Source organism: Nuphar pumila, chromosome 1 (assembly GCF_984573655.1).
Source record: "Nuphar pumila chromosome 1, dmNupPumi1.hap1.1, whole genome shotgun sequence".
Taxonomy (NCBI): domain Eukaryota; kingdom Viridiplantae; phylum Streptophyta; class Magnoliopsida; order Nymphaeales; family Nymphaeaceae; genus Nuphar; species Nuphar pumila.
This window is the reverse complement of record NC_143249.1, coordinates 32,531,980-32,553,143: the sequence shown is the minus strand read 5'-3', so window position 1 is coordinate 32,553,143 and position 21,164 is coordinate 32,531,980. Positions and strand designations below refer to the sequence as shown.

At 38.7% G+C, this 21,164-nt stretch overlaps 1 protein-coding gene and 1 pseudogene across 1 annotated transcript; one reads left to right on the top strand and one right to left on the bottom strand.

Moving 5' to 3' along the window:
• Positions 1-1,057: 1,057 nt before the first annotated feature.
• Positions 1,058-2,434, top strand: LOC149848604 (pentatricopeptide repeat-containing protein At2g20540 pseudogene; annotated as a pseudogene).
• A 2,864-nt stretch (positions 2,435-5,298) lies between these two features.
• Positions 5,299-19,894, bottom strand: LOC149848603 (proteasome subunit beta type-3). The gene is made up of 7 exons (XM_089996401.1): positions 19,746-19,894; positions 18,723-18,904; positions 18,482-18,589; positions 17,436-17,525; positions 6,326-6,410; positions 5,777-5,871; positions 5,299-5,521 (listed from the first exon to the last, which is right to left on the bottom strand). The coding sequence occupies exons 1-7, from the start codon at positions 19,749-19,751 to the stop codon at positions 5,473-5,475; spliced, it is 615 nt and encodes a 204-aa protein (XP_089852527.1). The 5' UTR covers positions 19,752-19,894; the 3' UTR covers positions 5,299-5,472.
• Positions 19,895-21,164: the final 1,270 nt, after the last annotated feature.

Sequence of the window (21,164 nt, the reverse complement as noted above, 5' to 3'; positions counted from 1 at the left end):
AGCCAAGTTTTCTTATGGAAATAGAATCACGCTCGCTCACTCCATGGAAAAACACTTTATCTTATGCGTGTCCCTTGCACAAGAAAGTATCTTTCTGTGGGTAGATTGTGCCACAAACGCCCTTTAAAAGATTTCATACCAACTAGGGTTGGACACGTTTCCCAGCAAAAAGGAAAAAATGAAACTCGTACAAAAAAGTATTGCATGGTCTGATGTCAGTATCATACTCCCGTGACAAATTGGGACTATTATTTGATCCATATCCGGACATAAGAACATTGTTTTCATCATGGTCACAGGTATTGGTCATTTTTTTTGAAAATTTTCGATTTTATTGTGAGATGTTTAAAATTCGATATATCTTTAAAAAATATGATAATTCTAAAATCTCTTATATTTTGAATACATCATGCTTTATTAACATATTTATTTGTTTTATATAATTTTATATTCAAATGTTTTTTTATATACCGACATTTTGAGTTTTTTGTATTTTAAGAAAACAACTTTTTAAACTTATTGCAGGATTTTCCTTAGCAGAAAAGATCACAATAACGAGATTTTTGACTATTGGTTTCACAGATGTCATTATCTCAACTCAAGTGCAAGTTTGTCTGAATCTGATAAGCCCACGGAGTTTTACGCTGCCAGAACAGCGAAATTACGGTAGGTCTCTGATCCTGGAGGCAGTTTCTCTGTGTAAATATAAAAAATAAATCCGAACACCAGCAGTTCTAACCAACCTTTTTAAGCAACCTTGATGCTCATGAGAGCCACCGTATATGCTTGCACATCACAACCTTTTCCTCTAAACTGCCACCCCAAATCCCCACACACTAATGCCACCAATCCCTCCATTCTGTCTCTGTTCCTGCAATGCCAACACCCAAACCACCCCCACCAAATCCATGCACACCTCATCAAAACCAACAACTCCAGCAACAAGTTTTACATATCCAAACTCCTCTCCGTCTACACCCAATTGGGTTCCCTTCATCATGCCCGCCTTCTTTTCAACCACACAAGAAAACCCAACACCCTCTTGTGGAATACACTCATGAAAGGCTATGCCCAACATGGTTTCTTTGATGAAATATTGCATCTCTATCTCCACATGCTTCAGGGAGACACCAAACCCGATTTCTTTACCTTGCCTCTGGTTTTGAAGTCTTGTGCATGCTTGTCTGCATTGGGCTTTGCTCTATCTACCCATTCTCGTGCTTTTAAGTGTGGTCTTGATGCCAACATCTATGTGCAGAATGCTGCCATTGATATGTATTGCAGGTTTGGTTTTCTTGGTCCTGCACGCACAGTGTTTGACGAAACGTCTGAACGAGATGTCGTATCTTGGACGTCGCTGATTTCGGGCTATTGTAAAGTAGGGGATGTAGATAGTGCTGGTTTGCTGTTTCGGTTGATGCCAGAGAAGGATGTTGTTGCGTGGGGGGCCATGATTAGTGGGTATGCTCAGAATGGATACCACAATGAAGCTCTGTCTCTCTTTGGTGATATGCTTGTGTTTGGCATAGAAGCTACTGAATTTGCTACAGTGAGTGCGCTGTCTGCTTGTTCAAACTTGGGATTTCTAAAACTGGGTTCTTGTATTCATGGATATGTGATGAAGTGTGGTCTAGAGCTATCTGTATTCATGGGGACTGCTGTAATTGATATGCTCTGTAAGTGTGGAGATGTAACAAATGCACGTAAAGTTTTCGATTTTATGCATGAAAGGAATTCAGCTTCATGGAATGCCATTATTGGGGGCTTTGCTATGCATGGACACGCTAAGGAGGCTCTAGAGATGTTCACAGAGATGGAAAGATCGCGTGCAGAACCAAACGCTATCACCTTATCTAATGTTCTATGTGCTTGCACGCATGCAGGGATGGTAGAAGAGGGATGGTATTACTTCAATTACATGAGGAGCGCGTATGGAATTGATGCAAATGTTGATCATTATGGATGCATGGTGGACCTCCTAGGCCGGGCCGGGCACATCAATGAGGCATATGAGCTGATCAAATCTATGCCAGTGGAACCAAATGAGGTGGTTTGGGGAGCATTGTTAGGTGCTTGTAGAATACATGGTAATCTTCAGTTGGGGGAGATTGTGCTTGAGAAACTCATAGAGCTTGATCCACAAAACAGTGGTAATTATGTGCTTCTTTCCAATATGTACGCTGCACTTTATAGATGGGAGGATGCTGACAGAGTGAGAGCTGCTATGAAGGAAGCTCGGGTGACGAAAACACCAGGGTATAGCTCAATTGAAGTGAATGGTCTAGTTCATGAGTTTCATGCCAGAGACAGATCCCACCCTGATTCTCCTGAACTTTATGGAGTATTAGCTATTCTAACTGATCAATTAGAGGCATTTGGCTACAAGCCCAGGATGGCATGTGATTTGAATGGTGAACCAGGATTGTTAGATTGATCTTGGTTTGAGAAGTGATGCAAATATTTGGATTGTCGTCAGCACTTTAAAGTATTCAGATGTATTTCCTTTTTTATGGGCAAGCTGGGGGATAACCTGGTTCTGATAGTGCGACCTAACCATCCAGCTATCTCATTTGACCCTATATGAACTTACCAAGCTTTTTTGGGGTACTTGGCATTCTTTCTCTCTTTTTTTTTATGACAAAGAACCCTTGCCGATAACCAGGTCACTTAATGGGCCCACCCCCTTGCCAGGTAAACCAAACCCGGGGTGGGGTCACCAACACCCAAGCCCTTACAGAGCCCACCACAATTATAGGCACCCGCATATAAGGTGGGAGTCGAACCTGGGATGAAGGGGTCAGCACCTTCTCCCCAGGCCCGCTGCCACTATGGCGACCTGGGTGTAGGGTACTTGGCAAATTTGAAGCACTTTTTGGGAGGTGAAAGAAACTGCACAAACATATGTAATAGTTTTCACTTGCTTTCCCGACATTGTTAATAGCATCAAAGTCCAAGGAAGCAGGCTACGGGAGCTTTCCCATGGTATCCATTAGGGATGTTAGCGTATTGGATTTGGATTGGAGGTCTGATCAAATTGGAATTTATTCAGTCGACTGTATCATATATGACATTCAATTAACAATCAAATTCTGATTCAGCATACAGCCAAATTCAGATCCAATCTTAATTTGATAGATAATCCATATTTTGAATCTGAATACATATAAAATGTATCTGATTGGCTGGTTGCATCTAGATCCGGTGTTTATATTTTTCTATCCAACTCCAAATTCAAATATGAATCCGATGAGACAATATCTGATGCATTCGGATTTACTCATGCCTACATTTGATCGGAATCCAACCTGTTTAGTAGTTAGGCATACAAAATTGGTGTTGCTCTCAACTCGTTCAACTGTTGAGCGCATGAGAAATTTGATTTAGTTGTCAAAGGATGATCTTTACCTCTTAGGACATGGCTCCTTTGAAAGTAAGACAGGAGTTATAATTGACCCAAGGGGTTTGGCTTAGTGGGATGAGGCCCACGCAGTTTGGCAGGCAGCCTAGTTTCAAATCCCATGGGTGTCACCCCCCTGTGTAAGCCCGAGCTTGGTGATTCCCTGGGGATGAGGGGTAAGCCCTCGGAGTTTTACGCGGACAGGACAGTGAGAACAGCAGGCTGAGCCAGCACCGCTAGGTCTCTGCGCTTGGGGCGGTTTCTTCTAGTAAAAAACAGACAGGAGTTATATAATTTGGATTCTATATTCTGACTTCTGAGTTTTGGTAAAATTATGTTTGTCAAAACCAAAAGGTGCTTGAACGATGAAATTTAAGAAGCTATAAAAATAGCAGTTCCTGAGTCAACAGCCTATTATGATAAATAAATACAGTCTATAGGAAACACCTTGCTTAATTAACCGAGGGTACAAACCAAAACACAGTAAAACTCCTGAAGTAACATAAAGAGAAAATCTACCATGAATATGTTTTTTAACTCTTTTTTTTAATTTCTGAGCAAGGGACAAGCAAAGGCTTATCCATTGTTTAGGGTGGTCTGTCACCCAATTTACACGTGAAAATGAGGGTTTACATATGAAATTCTCCATTTTTGTATGTAGGCAAAGCCAACATGCCAACTCCATTTTCTTGTGAGGCCTTCCCATAGTGGGATACCTTTCCCTAGAGTCCTTTCTTTTCAGGGGGAATGAAACAAACGACCCCTTAGTAATTTAAGTTGGAATAGAAAAGTATGGCTGGACATTCATGGCTTTTGCCAATTAGATGGCTCTTCTCACAAGACATGTTGGTTAACCACCTAGACCTGACCGCTTGGCATGGTGGCGATGTGTTTTTTTCTACTTTCACCAATCTTAGTAATCAATTTACATGGCCATGTCTTATCTAAGAAACACATGTCAATGTTGCTATCTGTAACTGTCAAAGTAAACCTTACGAGGCAGCGTTGTGGTAAGAGAATCATAATGTATAACATATAAGTGCTAATTATTTAATCCATATTTTTTTAATTATGTTCAAAGCACAATCAACAAACATGTGTCAGAATCGAACCTCTAAGGACTGATCCTTATGAAATCAAGTAGATCACATTATGATGGCTAGAATTTAAAAATAAAATGAAAAAAACCTGAATAACACATTTATCACGTTTTCCTCTCTCTCTCTCTCTTTATATATATATGAGAATAAAAACCTCCCGAACGAAAAACCTTTCAAACCTCTCCAATGAAAAAATTTTGGTGTTTTTTTTTTCAAAATTCTGACATGATTGATTTACTATAACACTTGGATCGTGAACTTTGAATAAAAAAATGATATTTGAAGCCTCAAATTTATGAAAATTGTAAGCCACTGATTTTGAAACTTATAAAAACCCCCATGCATGGAATCAAATGCTACTGATTCTTATAAAAACAAGCATATAGTTCATATCAGTACAGTCGAATTAACAAAAAAAACACCAAAAATCCAGTAAAACCTCCATGGAGAGGTTTGGGAGGGTTTACATTAGAGTGGTTTACATTTACCTATATATATGGTTTATATTTAATATAATCGATTGATGAAACAATCTGGTTGGGATCTCATGACGCAAAGATGTTTGGACTCAATCTTGGATGTGTTCAGTACGTTCAAATTAGCAGGAAAGGACCCTTGGATCAACACTTGTGGTTCTCACATGGGCCAAGCATCCAAAACCCTTTTTGAATGTCTAGGATCTGATTGTAGGATCTCAGATCCTCACATTTTTTAACAGGCAGAAGGTACGAACAAAGAACCGTTGGAATTTGAATCCCAGGCACAGAGAGAGAGAGAGAGAGAAAGAGGAGAGAGATCATATTTTTGTCTTCAAGGAGTGCACTGCATGAGATGAGTAACACATCGTATTAGCTAACATCATGCAAGGAAATGAAGGAATGATAAAAGAACCGGTTTGTAGAGGCATGCCAACAAAAGCACAAAGACATACAATTAGGGTTTTCTAATCCAGAAATCAAAAAAGAATCTTAAGATTTAATCCATCCGCCCCTTCAAGGTCCTCTCCTTCACTTCAGTCGGTGTACTGCAACAACAAATAATCGATTATAGGTGTAAGATTGATGCGGTAGCTGGATTTGCACAAACAAAAAGAAACCCTCAAAACATAGAATTGACATTATTTTAGTCCATCAAGTTAAGCGCCATCTACATAGATGGCTGAAACTGCTGTTTGGTGCAAGCATGGAATATTCTTAGCAAACTATGAAAACAGTCATTTTCTCATTCAATAGTAAATTTGTGCGTGAAAACAATTTATGGCATAAGGGGTTCTACTTACACAACAAATATGTGCCCGCCCCAGCCGCTCAGACAGTCGCGATCAACTGATGCTAAAAGAGCTTGAGAAACTGTCTCGAACAATTCATCAGGTTCCTGAAAATTAAAAAAATAGGATTTGCAGCAGTCTGTTCAGAAGATTGATATATGGACATCAGACTTGCATGGCTCAACATAAATGAATGAAAGTATGTTCAATCACTTCAATGACAGTGTCATGGATTACAAGTCCACAAAAAGCTAATATCAACTACGACAGTTGACTTGGCGGTGCATTTTTACTTGCTAGGAAGAAAATCCTAGTGATAGGAAAATCTCATTATCCAACGTACCATTTATCTGGACTAAAAGCATAAAGAAAAGGGCTGAAAAGTTGGAGAAATTTACGTATCTAAGAAAACAGATAACAGCTAACAAAGTTGACTTGGTGGTGCGTTTCTAGTATCTAGGAAGATGCATTTGTGACAAGAAAGTTTGCAGAACAAGTCCACACAATTAATTAATCTGGACCAAAGCACAGAGAGAAGAAGAAAAGGAATATATAACTAACCATGTCAGGCTTATACATTGATTCACAAGCACCATAAAGAGACTCCGATGCTGTACCCGCAACAACAAAGTCTTTTGCCAACTCTCTGTAAATTGAAATAAAGAGTAATAACATCATAACAAATATAAAGCATAAAACAAACAAAAATAAAAATTATGCAGTTGGGTGGTAGGGGTACAAATCAGCATTCACCATTTTTTTGAGCTTTAAATGAACATTCATCCTTACGTAATAGGAAAGAATAATGTGTATAATGAAACTTCTAAAGCTTACCATTTGTTTTAAGCAACAAGCTTTCATATGAACCTATGCAAAAATGAAGGTGCCATCAGGCAACCAATGCAAAGCAGCAATGAAATGGTAAAACTTTAAGAAGCATGTGGTCACATACATCGCAAAACTCTAATTTCTTAAAGTTTCTCCAAGTACGTTAGCTCATCTTTTTTCTTCTTTAATGCCAACATATGGCATCAACGTCTAAAAATTGGTTGTTTAATTTCATAAATATATTAATTTAAGAGGGCATCATATGTTTCTTAATAACAGTAACAGTAAAGCATTCATTCAAGGAAGCATCATGAGCTTGCATCTACTTCTGATAACAACGCCTCCTTCTAGATACCTAATATGATGCCAGAATCTCATCTAGTTACTTCTCCATAACTCCGTATATCCCTTTTCACAAGTATCTGCTATCAATGTAACAAATTTCCCATTGACATACTATGCCTTATTGCTTACCACAAAAATTCAGGTCTCCGCACATTTATAAGTGGTTCCTAAAGAGCTATGATCCAAAACTTTTTATACCACCATGCAGTATGCCAACATCCCTCCATAAGAAGATACTCTTTCAGCTTTATATACAGGAAGAACTTAATATTTCTTGCATAAGAGTCTTGCATCATCAAGCTTATATGCAGACCTAGTAGTACAAATTTGAAAACTATCGTTCAATGATGAATTAATTGCTTCCATAAACAGGTACTACTGCCTCACAGTAATGCATAGTTGTATACTTTTAAGTGATGGGTGTGTATGTGTGTCTTTGAAGAAAGAGGGGGGGGGCTCTCAATGTTGCGGACTAACTTATTGGGTCTTTATGACTTTGCAACACCTCTAATATATAATCTGCATGCACTCTCACTATAAACATGTATCGTGGTAACTATTGGAAGATGGTGAATCACGAGATCCCCTAAAAGGATGTCATGCTTTCTCTCCATTATCAATTCTCCTGCCCCAATAACTTCTACAAAGATAAACCTAGTGAATCCTACAGATATTATACTTAAAAGGGATAATTTTGTGTAGATCAGGCCAGTGAATTATGTTGACAACATATTGCAAGGACGGACAAAGCAGTTCCTAACCGCTAGGATCATATGAATTAAAAGCAATCCTAGTGCACTCTTGACATTTTCAGCTGCAAGTCACGCTGCAAAATTAGGGAACCTCATGACTAGTTTAAAACATTACCCAGCAAAATGCTTACATCTTACTGATGTAAAATTGGAACTGGTAGATGCTACCAGCCACTGTTTAACTGCATCTTGGTAGATTTAAGGAAAGATTGCTAATAAGGGTTCTAGACTTGTCTAACTTGGAAAAACACCATTTTAAAAGAACCTGATCCATAGGAGACTAAGTTTGTTTTTCATAATACGCCCCCTAGATAAAGTATCAAGCAGTACTCTCTCAGAAATGAAAACATAAATCTCAGCTAGAACATCCAGTATCCAAATAGAAAGCATTTATGCATGGGAATATTTGTAATTTGCTTGCCAAATAATAGTAATTTATTTAGCATAAAAAACGCCAAAGCAAAGAATTTCACCCCAGTGGGCAAAATCCTTAGGTCCTAACTAAGGTATATATTTATTGAAAATACATGAAGTCAACCAATTCTATATTCAAGTCTTCCACGAAAAGATTCATTTACATGTAATATACAAATAATCATTGTCAGACTAAAAAAACAATTTATTTCATTGATTAGATTACCATGATTTTCTTTCTTTTGGGGAAACGAGGAAGCAAATAAATGGAGTTATCAAGATAGCAAGCACAAATTAAATTTCCAAACATAGAAGAATGTACATATATGTAATAGAAAAACATAAAGATTCATGAATATTTGATTCCTCGTAGCATTTGTAGATCCAAAAAGACTTTTCAACACGGTGAAATATGGCAAAACCAAAGTGCACACAGTCACAAATATGTAAAGACAGAGAAAGAAAGAATTTAATGAGTAGAAAGCTATGTCACCTGGGTGCGGGTGCGAGTATGAGTTTGGAGGATACGACACGGCAATTTTAAAAAAAGAGGGTACGGGGATACGGCTATTGAAATGAAATGGGGATCTTCGAAACACGAGCTTTGATTAACAAGAGCAAGTGTCAAGAATGACACTAAAGCATAACCCTTAAAAAGGGTATAACTGGAAACAAAATAAAAATAAAAATGTATTCTTTATTGATATGAAAAACCAATTGCTTAAGAAGCATTGGAGTGAAATACAAGAGGGGCTGCACCCCTTTATATACACAGCTGAAAGAGGACTCAATAGAGCTGTTGGGCACAGTCCAACAGCTCTATTTAGAGCTGTTGGAATGTGTCAGTCCAACAGCTCTATTGCTAGTCAAGTCTGGACAGGACTTGACTAGCAACAGTCATTCTAGTTCAAACTGAACTAGATGACATAAAGACAAAAAATAAAAATAAAGGAAAAAAAATACAGAAAAGAAAGAAATTAAAAATGTATTTATATATATAATAATATAATATTATTATATATACATATATGTACAGTTTTACATTTTAACACTCCCCCTCAAACTTACGGTACAATGAGCGAAAGTTTGTCTAAGAGAAAGTGAAATCGGGGAGCAGCGAGAGGCTTTGTAAAGAGGTCTGCTAACTGATATTCTGAAGTGACATATGGCAGATCAATTATCCCGTGTAGATATTCCTCTCTGACGTAGTGACAATCCATTTCGATGTGTTTGGTGCGTTCGTGGAATGTTCTGTTACTGGCAATGTAGATCGCACTTTTGTTGTCACAACACATTTGTGAAGCCTTTGTTGCTTCAACTCCCATGTCAGCAAGCAGTCGTCGGAGCCAAACTACTTCCATGGTCGTGGTTGCCATGGCTCTGTATTCAGCTTAGGTGGATGAGAGAGATACCTTATGCTGCTTTTTACACCTCCACGAGATTAATGATTCCCCTAAAAAGACACAAAATCCAGTGGTTGAGTGTCTGTTATTGGGATCACCTCCCCAATCAGCATCAGTATATGCAATTAAATCAAGAGAAGAGGAGGAAGATAAGAAAAGTCCTCGTGAAAGAGAGGACTTGATGTATCTGATAATACGCATGACTGCTCCCATATGAACAGAAGTAGGAGCATGTTGAAATTGACTTGCTGTATGAACAGCATGTGCTATATCTGGTCTGGTAATGGATAGATAGGAAAGTGCCCCGACAAGCTGTCTGTAAGGAGTAGGGTCTGCAAGAAGTTCTCCATCATCAATCTTCATTTTAACATTAACAACTTCTGGAGTGTCAACTTTCTTATCATCAGTAATATCAGACCTGAAAACAATATCAAAAGCAAATTTAGTCTGAGATAATAAATATCCTCTAGGAGAATAAGCAACTTCAATGCCTAAAAAATATCTCAACAAGCCCAAATCAGTCATTTCAAAATGAGATTTAAGAAGTGTTTTGATTGTTTCAACTCCCTGTTTATCGCTTCCGGTGATGATCATATCATCCACATAAAGAAGAAGCACAATGATTCCTGCATCAGAATTCTTAATAAACAAAGCAGTGTCAGTTAAACAGAATTGAAAACCAATATCAATCATAACACGACTAAACCTATCATACCAAGCTTTTGGTGCTTGTTTAAGTCCATAAAGAGCTTTTTCTAAGCGAAGGACTTTACCCTTAGGAATACTTAGACCAGGAGGGGGTTCCATATATACTTCTTCAACTAGCTTTCCATTTAAAAAAGCATTTTTGACATCCATTTGAAAAATAGACCATTTTTTGATAGAAGCTAAGGCAATTAAGGTTCGGACAGTAGTCATACGAGCCACCGGAGCAAAGGTTTCTTCATAATCAATCCCATATTCTTGGGCATAACCTTTGGCTGCTAAACGGGCTTTATATCTTTCAAGAGTACCATCACTCTTGGTTTTAATTTTATAAACCCATCGACATCCTATAGTTTTCTTCCCTGGAGGAAGATCTTGAATATTCCATGTAGAAGCCTTTTCAAGTGCATCTAATTCAACTTTCATGGCTTCTATCCATTTGATATCATTTTTTGCTTGAAAATATGTAGATGGTTCTTCATATGAGTGAATTAATGCAATAACTGCCCTATATGTGGGTGAGAAAGACTCGTATGATACAAACTTTTCTGGAGGCCTCGAGATTCGGGATGATTGTCTAGTTGGAATGTTAGAATATTTCTCAAGTGCACATGGAGTATTAGACTCTTGTCGCCTGGAATATTGAATACTAGTATCTCTATGAACTTCTTCATTTTCAACATTAAGATCAATAATTCTTGGATCATCATCAAAGTTACAATCAAGGTCATATTCATCAGATGTTGATGTTAGATCTAGCAAAAAGGAGTACTCAGTGACGTCTTTTAATTTTCTAAAATCAAAGAAGCTCTCCTTTTCAAGAAAGGAAACATTTCTAGACACATATAGTTTATTATTTTTGAAGTCAAAACATCTATAACCTTTCTGGTTTTCAGCATATCCTAAAAAGGCACAGGGAATCGCACGAGGGGAAAGTTTATCATTTTTGTCAGTAAATATGAAACATTTGCACCCAAATATTCTTAATCTAGAGTAGTCTGGAGAAATGTTCATAAGTTTTTCAATGGGAGTGATATTTTGTAACGAAGAAGATGGCATCCTATTAATGAGATAGGTGGCAGTTAAAGCAGCTTCTGCCCAAAAGTCTTTAGGGACTTGATTTGCTATTAATAAAGTTCTAGTGGTTTCTATAATATGACGATGTTTTCGTTCTGCCAGTCCATTTTGTTGAGGTGTATAAGGACAAGATCTTTAATGTGTGATGCCATGCAATTTAAGATAATTTTGAAAATCTGTGGATAAAAACTCTCCCCCTGAATCTGTGCGAAAAATAGTAATATCATTTTGAAATTTGTTTTTAACCATATTATGAAAAGTTTGAAAGTATGAAAATACTTCAGACTTATGTTTGAGAAAGTACATCCACGTATGTCGGGAGAAATCATCGACAAAAATAACATAGTAAACAAATCCTCCTTTAGAAATTACTGGTGCAGGACCCCAAACATCCGAGTGTATTAATTCAAGTGATCTTGAAGAGAAAAAGGTTCTGTTCTGAAATGGTAATCTTTTCATTTTGCCGAGAATACAATCTTTACAATCAAATGATTCAGAGTTACAAAATTTCCCTAGATTTGGAAAATGTTGGATTTTGGCTATATGTGGGTGACCAAGTCTCTTATGCAACAGTTCCAACTCTATTTTTTGAATATTATAACAAAAAGCTTTCTTCGGCATTTCCAAAAAATTCATGTAATAGAGTCCTCCTTCTCTATGGCCTTCCCCAATCAGCTTGCCTGACTGGCGATCCTGTACCCAACAACCATGAGAAGAAAAAGAAATATTACACCCATAATCAGAAATTTGAGATACAGATAAAAGATTTAAATTTAATTTGGGAACATGTCTAATTTCTGGAATAAAAAAATTTTTTGTTTTATAAATTTTTTCAAAATCTCCTATTCCTTCTATTTCAAGAGAAGTCCCATCAGCAGTAAAGACCTTTGACACACTTGTTTTATTTTTAACACATTTGGATAGACTTTGATTATTTGGGGTCATATGAAAAGATGCACCAGAGTCAAGAAGCCAAGAAATTTTACCTAAATCAGAAAAAGATGAGGTTGCTGCGCCGGTTGAAGCTTCAGATGAGGAAGAGGCACCTTTGATGAGAGGCTGAAGGATCTCCATTAGTTGGGCCAGGGAAACTGGTGCATCCTGATCTTTAGGCTCCGATCCAGCAATTGCAGCTCTTTTTTCTCTCAGCTCCTTAAGTTTGGGACATTGTGGCCTGTAGTGTCCCGGTTCATGACAGTGATGACAAATAACTTTCTTCTTATCATAGTCACCATTTTGTCGGTTAAAGTGAGGAGGCCTATATGATCGAACATGATTCCCTGGTCTAGACACGAGTAAAACGGAATCATCTTCAATTTTTAAAGAACCTTTCCGGAGACGATTTTCTTCCATTGTTAACTCTTCAATAGTTTCCACAATAGAAGGAATTTTTCCCCGGTGAAGTAAGGGCCGATTTAGTGGTTTCAAATTCCGGCCTTAATCCAGTGATAAACTGGTAAAAATGTTCAACATCGAGTTGTTTCTGACGAAGCTCGATGTCTTCGGCACAATGCCACTTTGGTTCTAAAAGGGAAAGTTCTTCCCAAAGTTCGGACAACCCATTGTAATATTCACGAATAGTTTTGTCTCCTTGTGTCATCATTCGAACTTTTTCTTGGAGGTTGCACACGTGTGCAATATCTTTAAGGGAATACATATTCTTAAGGTATTCCCATGCCTTATCGGCATGATCAAATTTGGCAAGACTTGAGCATTTTTTAATGTCAACGCTATTGATAAGCCATGACATTATCTTCGCATGAGATATTCTCCATTCTTTCCATTTCTTCTCGTATGAGGCAATAGCCTTGATTTTCTCTTCTTCCGATAGAGGGACGTCTTTATCTCCCTCCTTTTTAGTAAGAGATAGCTTAGGTTCCGAATCGGAACCATCCACAATCCCCCATAAGCCTTTTCCCCATATATGGTGCTTCATGATTGAAGCCCATGTTACATAGTTCGTATCGCTTAGTTTCATAGGCATGATGGTGACTTTATCATTGTCATCCATCGATTACAAGGAGAGAAAGAATAGGGATAGAAGAGAAACAAGAAGGAAAATGAGAAAGAAAAAAAAAAAAAAAACAATACAACAAGATGTGAAATCTTCTCCAATGAAGTGATAAAACACTTCTCTTCAAGTGGCGAACACTTTTGCAAACGGGCATGGAAACCGAGGCAGCTTTCCTCAAGATTTAGTACTTCCGCGGCTTTGATACCATGAAATGAAATGGGGATCTTCGAAACACGAGCTTTGATTAACAAGAGCAAGTGTCAAGAATGACACTAAAGCATAACCCTTAAAAAGGGTATAACTGGAAACAAAATAAAAATAAAAATGTATTCTTTATTGATATGAAAAACCAATTGCTTAAGAAGCATTGGAGTGAAATACAAGAGGGGCTGCACCCCTTTATATACACAGCTGAAAGAGGACTCAATAGAGCTGTTGGGCACAGTCCAACAGCTCTATTTAGAGCTGTTGGAATGTGTCAGTCCAACAGCTCTATTAAGAGCTGTTGGACTGTGTCAGTCCAACAGCTCTATTGCTAGTCAAGTCTGGACAGGACTTGACTAGCAACAGTCATTCTAGTTCAAACTGAACTAGATGTCATAAAGACAAAAAATAAAAATAAAGGAAAAAAAATACAGAAAAGAAAGAAATTAAAAATGTATTTATATATATAATAATATAATATTATTATATATACATATATGTACAGTTTTACATTTTAACAGCTATATATATAAGGTTTCGGTCTGGATCAAATGTGGATCCATATTAAGGTCTGTATGTGTTATTTTCGAAAAAAAAGGGAGGGGAATGAAAATTTAATAAACAAGGTCTCTCTGTGTAATTTTCAAAAAAAAGGGAGGGGGAATAAAAAGTTTTTATATAAAGGGAAAGGGGTACCACGTAACCCCCCCCCCTCTCTCTCTCTCTCCATGAAGGAGAATGAGGAGAAGACGAAGAAGACCAACCCTAGCCTCTCTCTCTCCTCCTGCCGAGGGTGGGAAGGAGGAGGTTTGATAGGGAAAAAAAAAGTGAGTGTGGGTTTTGGGTTGGGTCTTAGTTGGACCAGACCAAACCCACAGGCCCACATACCTGTGACGCACCCAGTACCCGTACGAGTGTCGGGCCGTGTCAACATGGGTACGCTGCCTGTTTTGCCGTGTCCCAGTAACATAGGTAGAAAGAAATGCTGTACAATGACAAATGATAGGACGACAAGGTATCACCACCAAAATATTCACAAAGATGACGAAGTCATTCTGTGATCCCCTGTCCAGCCCATGTCTCCATCCAGCCGTTCCTCCACCCGCAGCGAAAGGGAGCACTGTATTTTCCAATGAATAGCCACTGGTGCACACTCTAGCTCTTCAAAATCCCTCTCATTCCTCTCCTTTCAAGCGAACCACCAAGCTAATCATAGCCACCAAATGAAAAGTCATTTTCTACCCATCTTTCTCACCCAGAGGGCCATCATAATCATTCTAAAACATGAAATTTCTAAGACCACCCCCTACCCCCTTCTCTCCATCAACCTAAGTTCTTTAAAGAAGGGCAGCCCCAAAAAAGAATGGCCAAAACATCTTAATGTCTATGGTAAAGCATACACATGTTTGGCAAATGCAAACCCCTGTTCTTTGAGTTTTCCAGTTTTCCATAGTGGGGACTGTAATAGGTATGTTAACCATACAAATGCCACCACTCTGGTTTTGGAATCTGGACCCTGACCCTGCAACACATCCTCTAGGAAAATTTATTCTTGGGGTCCAAGCAAGGATAGATAGCATGATTTTACCGGGAATGTGCCTGGGGGTGAACCCAACCAACAAATATCCTCTTCTTCCTCCTCTACAGGCCGAAAATTAGATAGGTGAGACATAAGGTACTCCATTATGAAAATTCTAAATATCTTGGATGTCTTCTAAGCTTAAAATCCCAAATTTTCTTCCCTAGACCGTATTCCCATATAGTGCATGATCTATTTTTAGATAGATTACAGATCACAGGAAGCATAACTCTCAGGTCTTAACATGTCTTGGTTCAACCATCCATCTCCCCAAAAATTAAAATGACTCATTACCTAGTTCAATAGAATCATACTAGCCCTTCTATTACAGAAAAACACTTTTAGTTACTCTTTCCAAATTCTAGACGCCATTGTGTAACTGACACAAACCCACAATTGCCCATATTTGGCCATCACCTGACATGAAACCTTGCCTCCTCAAGTAGTGACGCAAACTAGTTAGATATAGATTGGAACATGCTTGAATGGATACTGCATCCATTTCTTTGGAAATTAGGATCAGATCTAGATCCAAACCCGATTCAGGTCTCACCTAGGAACTTGGAAGGCCAAAACCATATCTGATTTGAACTCTGTGGCACGAATTGCACCCTTAAGCAGGCTACATTTGTTGTTTACATAAGGCAAAATAATAAAAAGGGTTCCAGATTCCGATTTAATCAGGCTCAACCATACATGCTGGACCTGACCTAGTTTCCAAAATGGGTTGCCCACATAAATGATAATATGGTTCAGCTCCAAGTTAGAGCCAGGTCAAAACTCCAATCAACTTGCATCTCTAGCATCATAAAGCCTCCCACACACACACTCACCTTCTCAAATCATGAGGAAGCATGGATCCAGTGTACGTGGAATACCACATGGCCCACCCTCTTACAGAAATGTACTCACAGAGAGAGAGCATCTACGAAGGAGAAAAAAAAAGGCTGCAGAGGGACGTCTTGCTTCCTTTCATGGCAGACAAGTAAGAAAGTTTATAGCAGGGCTTACATGTAAATTAAGTAAACCCTTATCAACTAAGGTCACTTAAATCTAATGTTGGCTTGTTTTCAGAACTCTTGTGAGTTTTGGCTCCTAAAAGTTGATTTGACCCAAATGTGCACCTAAATCAGTAAAATGCAAGTCATTCTCAGTTTTCCTTCTTTTGAGGTGAGAAATTGCAGTAGCCACACTTGACAGGAAAAGACATGATCATGTACTGTATGAAACTTTCCACTAAGCTGACAGGGGTGCAAAGAGCAAAGACAGATCAGGTGGAATACATGATGTATTACTACAACAAGGTAAAAAACAGAAAACATGACACACAAGAACAATTTCCATAATCCAAATAGGCACTATAGGTCGTCCCAACTATAAAGTTGTCAATTCAAAGAAGAGAAGACTTCAAACGTTAAAACTCAACCAAGATAAGAAATCACAGGGTTCAATTCTAACTGCAAAACCATCAGATATCACACTCTTACTAGATCCAACATGATGATCATCTCAATGCATGTGAAAAAACTGCTAGAAAAGATAATATCTACATGCCTCGGCACAACTTAGATTCACTGGTATAGCAAGTGCTAAGTTCTAAAAAAAACTCAAGAATCATCAGGAGATCACGTGAAATTCACACACCCACACATGCACACACACACAAATGTTGCACAAACAAGGGATCATAAGGGCATACGGGAGAAATAATAAAAATTTGTTATTAAATACCATAATAACTACACACATGCAAGCATGCATGCACACACACACACACACACACACACACACACACACACACACACACACACACACACGCGCGCGTGCATGCATACACACAGATTATAAAGGAGAAATAATACAGAATTGTTATTCAATACCACACCGTGCACAAATGAATTGGGAAAACACATACACACATGCACATGCACACGCACATGCAGCCAGAGGCTGGCATGCACGCGCACACGCACATGCAGCCAGAGGCTGGCATGCACGCGCACACACAAATGCAAATGTTGCACAAAGAAGAGATCATAAAGGAGAAATTATACAAAACTGTTATTGAATACCATAATGACAACAAGACCCACCACACCATCCACAAAAGAACCGGGCAAAGAAGTTTCAGCAAAATCAGTAACAACTTAGAGTCTATTAAACTCATGATGCATACAATTCCTTGCATACATTTGCAATGTTTAATCTCAATGCTACCAACAGAATAACATAAAAGGGGGATAAGATGGAACTTAGTTGAAAGGCAACATCATGCACTTTCAATAATAAAAATAATGGTGTGCTAATGATGTAAAGTTTGCATAAAGTTTGCTGGTATTAGCATACATACTTGGCACCTATTGAATCCATGGTGCAAATAAATGGCTTGTCATCATCCCCTAATCCAGCAATCACAGGTTGGCAGAAGTATGGACCAAACCTAGAAGGCATAGGGGCAATAGAAAATGTCATCAACGGTCAAAACAATGAAAGACTATCATCTAAACAAAAGAAAACACGCGTTCAAGGATACCATAGGAACAGAGAGAGAGAGAGAGAGCTACATTGCACAGTACCGAAATCTCAGATGATATGTTCAGTCATGTGTCAAGCTTTACCCTGAATATACTGACAGAAATACATCTTTTACGCTATCACAAAATTTTTGTAATCAAGGGAACCTTGCCAATCAATATGGGCTTGCCTATGTGGTGTTGGCATGAAACCATGCACAAGTAAAAGAACTCGCAGTGACAAAAGCACCCAGTTCAATTTCAACATTGATATAGTTGTTGAGATGTCATGGAAAACAAACTTTGACACCAGTTACAAATATACTTGCAGAATGGAAGCTTTGAAAATTTTCAGATAGAAGGTGCAACTAGATGCAGAAAAGGTATAAATAAAGCGCATATGTGGCCCTGAAATATAAATAGAGCTAATTAAAGCTGGTTAATATTGATGCGGGAATCCTTTTCCTTATCTGATGGTCAAGCTGGGGGACATCCCCTGTAGGATTGAAATGAGACCCCTTGGTTATGATAGCGTGACCTAACCATCCAGCTATCTCATTTGACACACACATAGAGGGGTGGTGCATGGGGCAAGAGAACTGTTTGAGGGAGTAACAGATAGCAGGAGGTTTTATAGGAAGAGATAATGTGACCTTGAAAACATGGAAAAAATACAGCAATTTAGCTAGACAAGTGAAGGGTTAGCAAGCAAGGCCAAATAACATCTACTATACCTTAACAAAAATACTAGTTATGACAAAACAACCAAACTCCTTAAGGTTGATACTAGAGATGTAAGCTCTTGTCCACTTAGAGAATTCTATAAATGACTTCATAATGAACAAAGTATTCACATAAATAGAAGTTGAAAACTTTAAGATACCTTTTCTCATATAGCAATGCAGACACAACACTGGCAAATGTCTCGGGCTTCATGTTTCGTTCTTCTCGCAACTGATAAAGCTTATGGCGGAAGACAAGCCGCTGATACCTTAAGAAAACATTTTGAATTTTGCATCAAAACATTTGATACAGCATGGTATGCGGTATACAAGAGATTAGCAACTAAATGAGATAGGAAAACACAGAACTTTAAGAAAATAAGATGATCCTGGCATTCTTACAGTGTTTGGGTATCTGTTGCCAGACCAGCCAAACCAATGTAAAGTTTATCGTGGATATTGTAGATCCTCTGGAAATCAGTTGCGATAGTCTGAAGCTGCACACCAAGCCGACGATCACTTCCAATAGCAAAGCAGTTCTTCCCCACCATCGCAACCAATGCACTCCCATTATACTCGAATATCTGAAGCAAACACAATTTACAGATCACCACATAAATCAACACAACAGAGAGAAGACCAGCTTCATGTCTCCCGGTCATTAAATGTCATTGCTTTCTCTGATAACTGAGAACCAAACCTATTCTTGCAGGAACATAACTCCAAACTAGGCGATGTCTATGAGAAAACTCGGGTAACTTCAGAAAGTTGTATTATGTAACAGAACGCAAAACCCCAATTCATCCTAAACCCCTAGCTAAGTGGGCTTGCCAAATGCGCTCTAAGTTGCATTTTGTTCAACAATAATTAGGGATCAATACTATGAAAAAAGAAAATTCATGGAAAATTTTGGAACGCCTAACTAATTACGCTCAATCAATGTCACAAATCTCGTTTTCAGGTAAATCTCATAATATATTGAAAAAGATGGCTTTTCTCAGGATATCCACATTTTTCCATCATTATATCTTGAAAATATCACATGAAGAAACCGCTCCCCCTCAGTATCATCCAAAAGGAGAGAGAGAGAGAGAGAGAGAGAGAGAGAGAGAGAGAGAGAGAGAGAGAGAGAAAGGGTAAATAAAAACACCGAGATAACCGAACTCCTTGATCCTTAATAACGCGTTCCAATGGAAAAAGCAAACCCTAGAAAACGCGTAAAATGCATCCAAATTATCACATGAAATCGATGCGCGTTAGCGCTCGAGACGGAAAACCAGATCTCTGAGGAAGCGATTTTCGATGCTGAAAACCAAAGGGATCATCGAACACGTACATCGTGAACAAGGATGTGATGAATTCGAATTAGGGTTTGAGATAAGAACAGAAAGGGAAGGGAAAGGGGGAAAGAGAGCGAGAGCTCACCGACATGACGATCTCTGGGTTGAGGTATGCCCGCAAAATCCCAACTCTCCGGCAGATTCAGAGCGATCCTGAAGAAGCTCGTGTTGCCTTCTTCAGTCTCAACACTCTCTCTCTCTCTCTCTCTCTCTCTCCTGTGTGTATCGTAGACAGCAAGTCTTGGAGTCTCGCTCTTTTCTAAATGCGGGGTTACAAACGGTTCCGGTTAGGATCGAATATCCAACCGAATCCTAATATGTTTGGTCGGATTCATAAGCAAATCCAGATCCGAGTCAGACTCACACTCGGATGATCGGATCATTCAGTTGTAGCGTTCTCATATCCGGGTCCTAATCCGTAACCCAACCTGGCTTATGTTTGGTTGTATACAAAGGTGATTTTGATCCCGTAAAAATGAGAGAAGCTAATCAAGCATGTGATTTGGAATCTCATGGAAATGAGAATCAGAAAAACAGAATGTGATTAAACCACAGTATAACATGTGATTTGAAATTAGGACTTCAAAATTACATTTGATTCCATTTCCCAACTCACGTGATTTCAAATCATATGAGATGTAACCAAACATAAGTTGGATGAGATTCAACCTACTGTTATGTATATATTGGATCTTTAGGTATATGCTTCATTCATATCTCTAATAGATATAGTCTTTGTGCTCTGTTTGGAGGCTGAAGATGAGAGCGGACATGCGAAAATGAGAGATGAAATGGGAAATCCAAGAACTCCTAGCATTTTGAAATTCTATATTTGGGAGAATGGAGATGGAGCTGAAATGGCCTTCCATCTTTTATATGTATATATGGGTAACTGAGACATGTAAACCAGCAAAATATGCAAACGGGTATGTACGGTGATTTTTATAGTTTTGTTTTATTTATTTTTTCTAAAAAATCAGGGTGTGGATGCTTCGATCTAAGATGCTTGAGATAAGGAACACTCCAACGTTGAGGAGAGTCCTACCCTATCTGAAAAAAGAAGAGACATCTTATAATAAGGAGACCTTCTATGATTGGGAAATCTCTCAGGTCTCTCTATCCACAGTTGTAATTAGGGGTGGGGTCGGGTTGGCGGGTCAGCATACCTCAACACGAACCCGACCCGTTTATTAAACGGGTAACCCGACACGACACGGTTAACCCGTTTAATAAACGGGTTGGCGGGTTAGCGGGCGGGTTGGCGGGTCAGGTTCAGGTAAACAGGTTGGCAGGCAGGTTCGGGTAAACGGGTTGGCGAGCGGGTTGGGGTAGGGTAAACAGGTTCGCGGGTTGGGTCAGGTTCGGGTAAACGTGTTGACCCGCCCGCCTAACCCGTTTATTAAACGGGTCAGCTGGGTTGGCATACCCCTAACACGAACCCAACGCGTTTAATAAACAAGTTAGGCAGGTCGACCCATTTACGACACGAACACGTTTAAGCCAA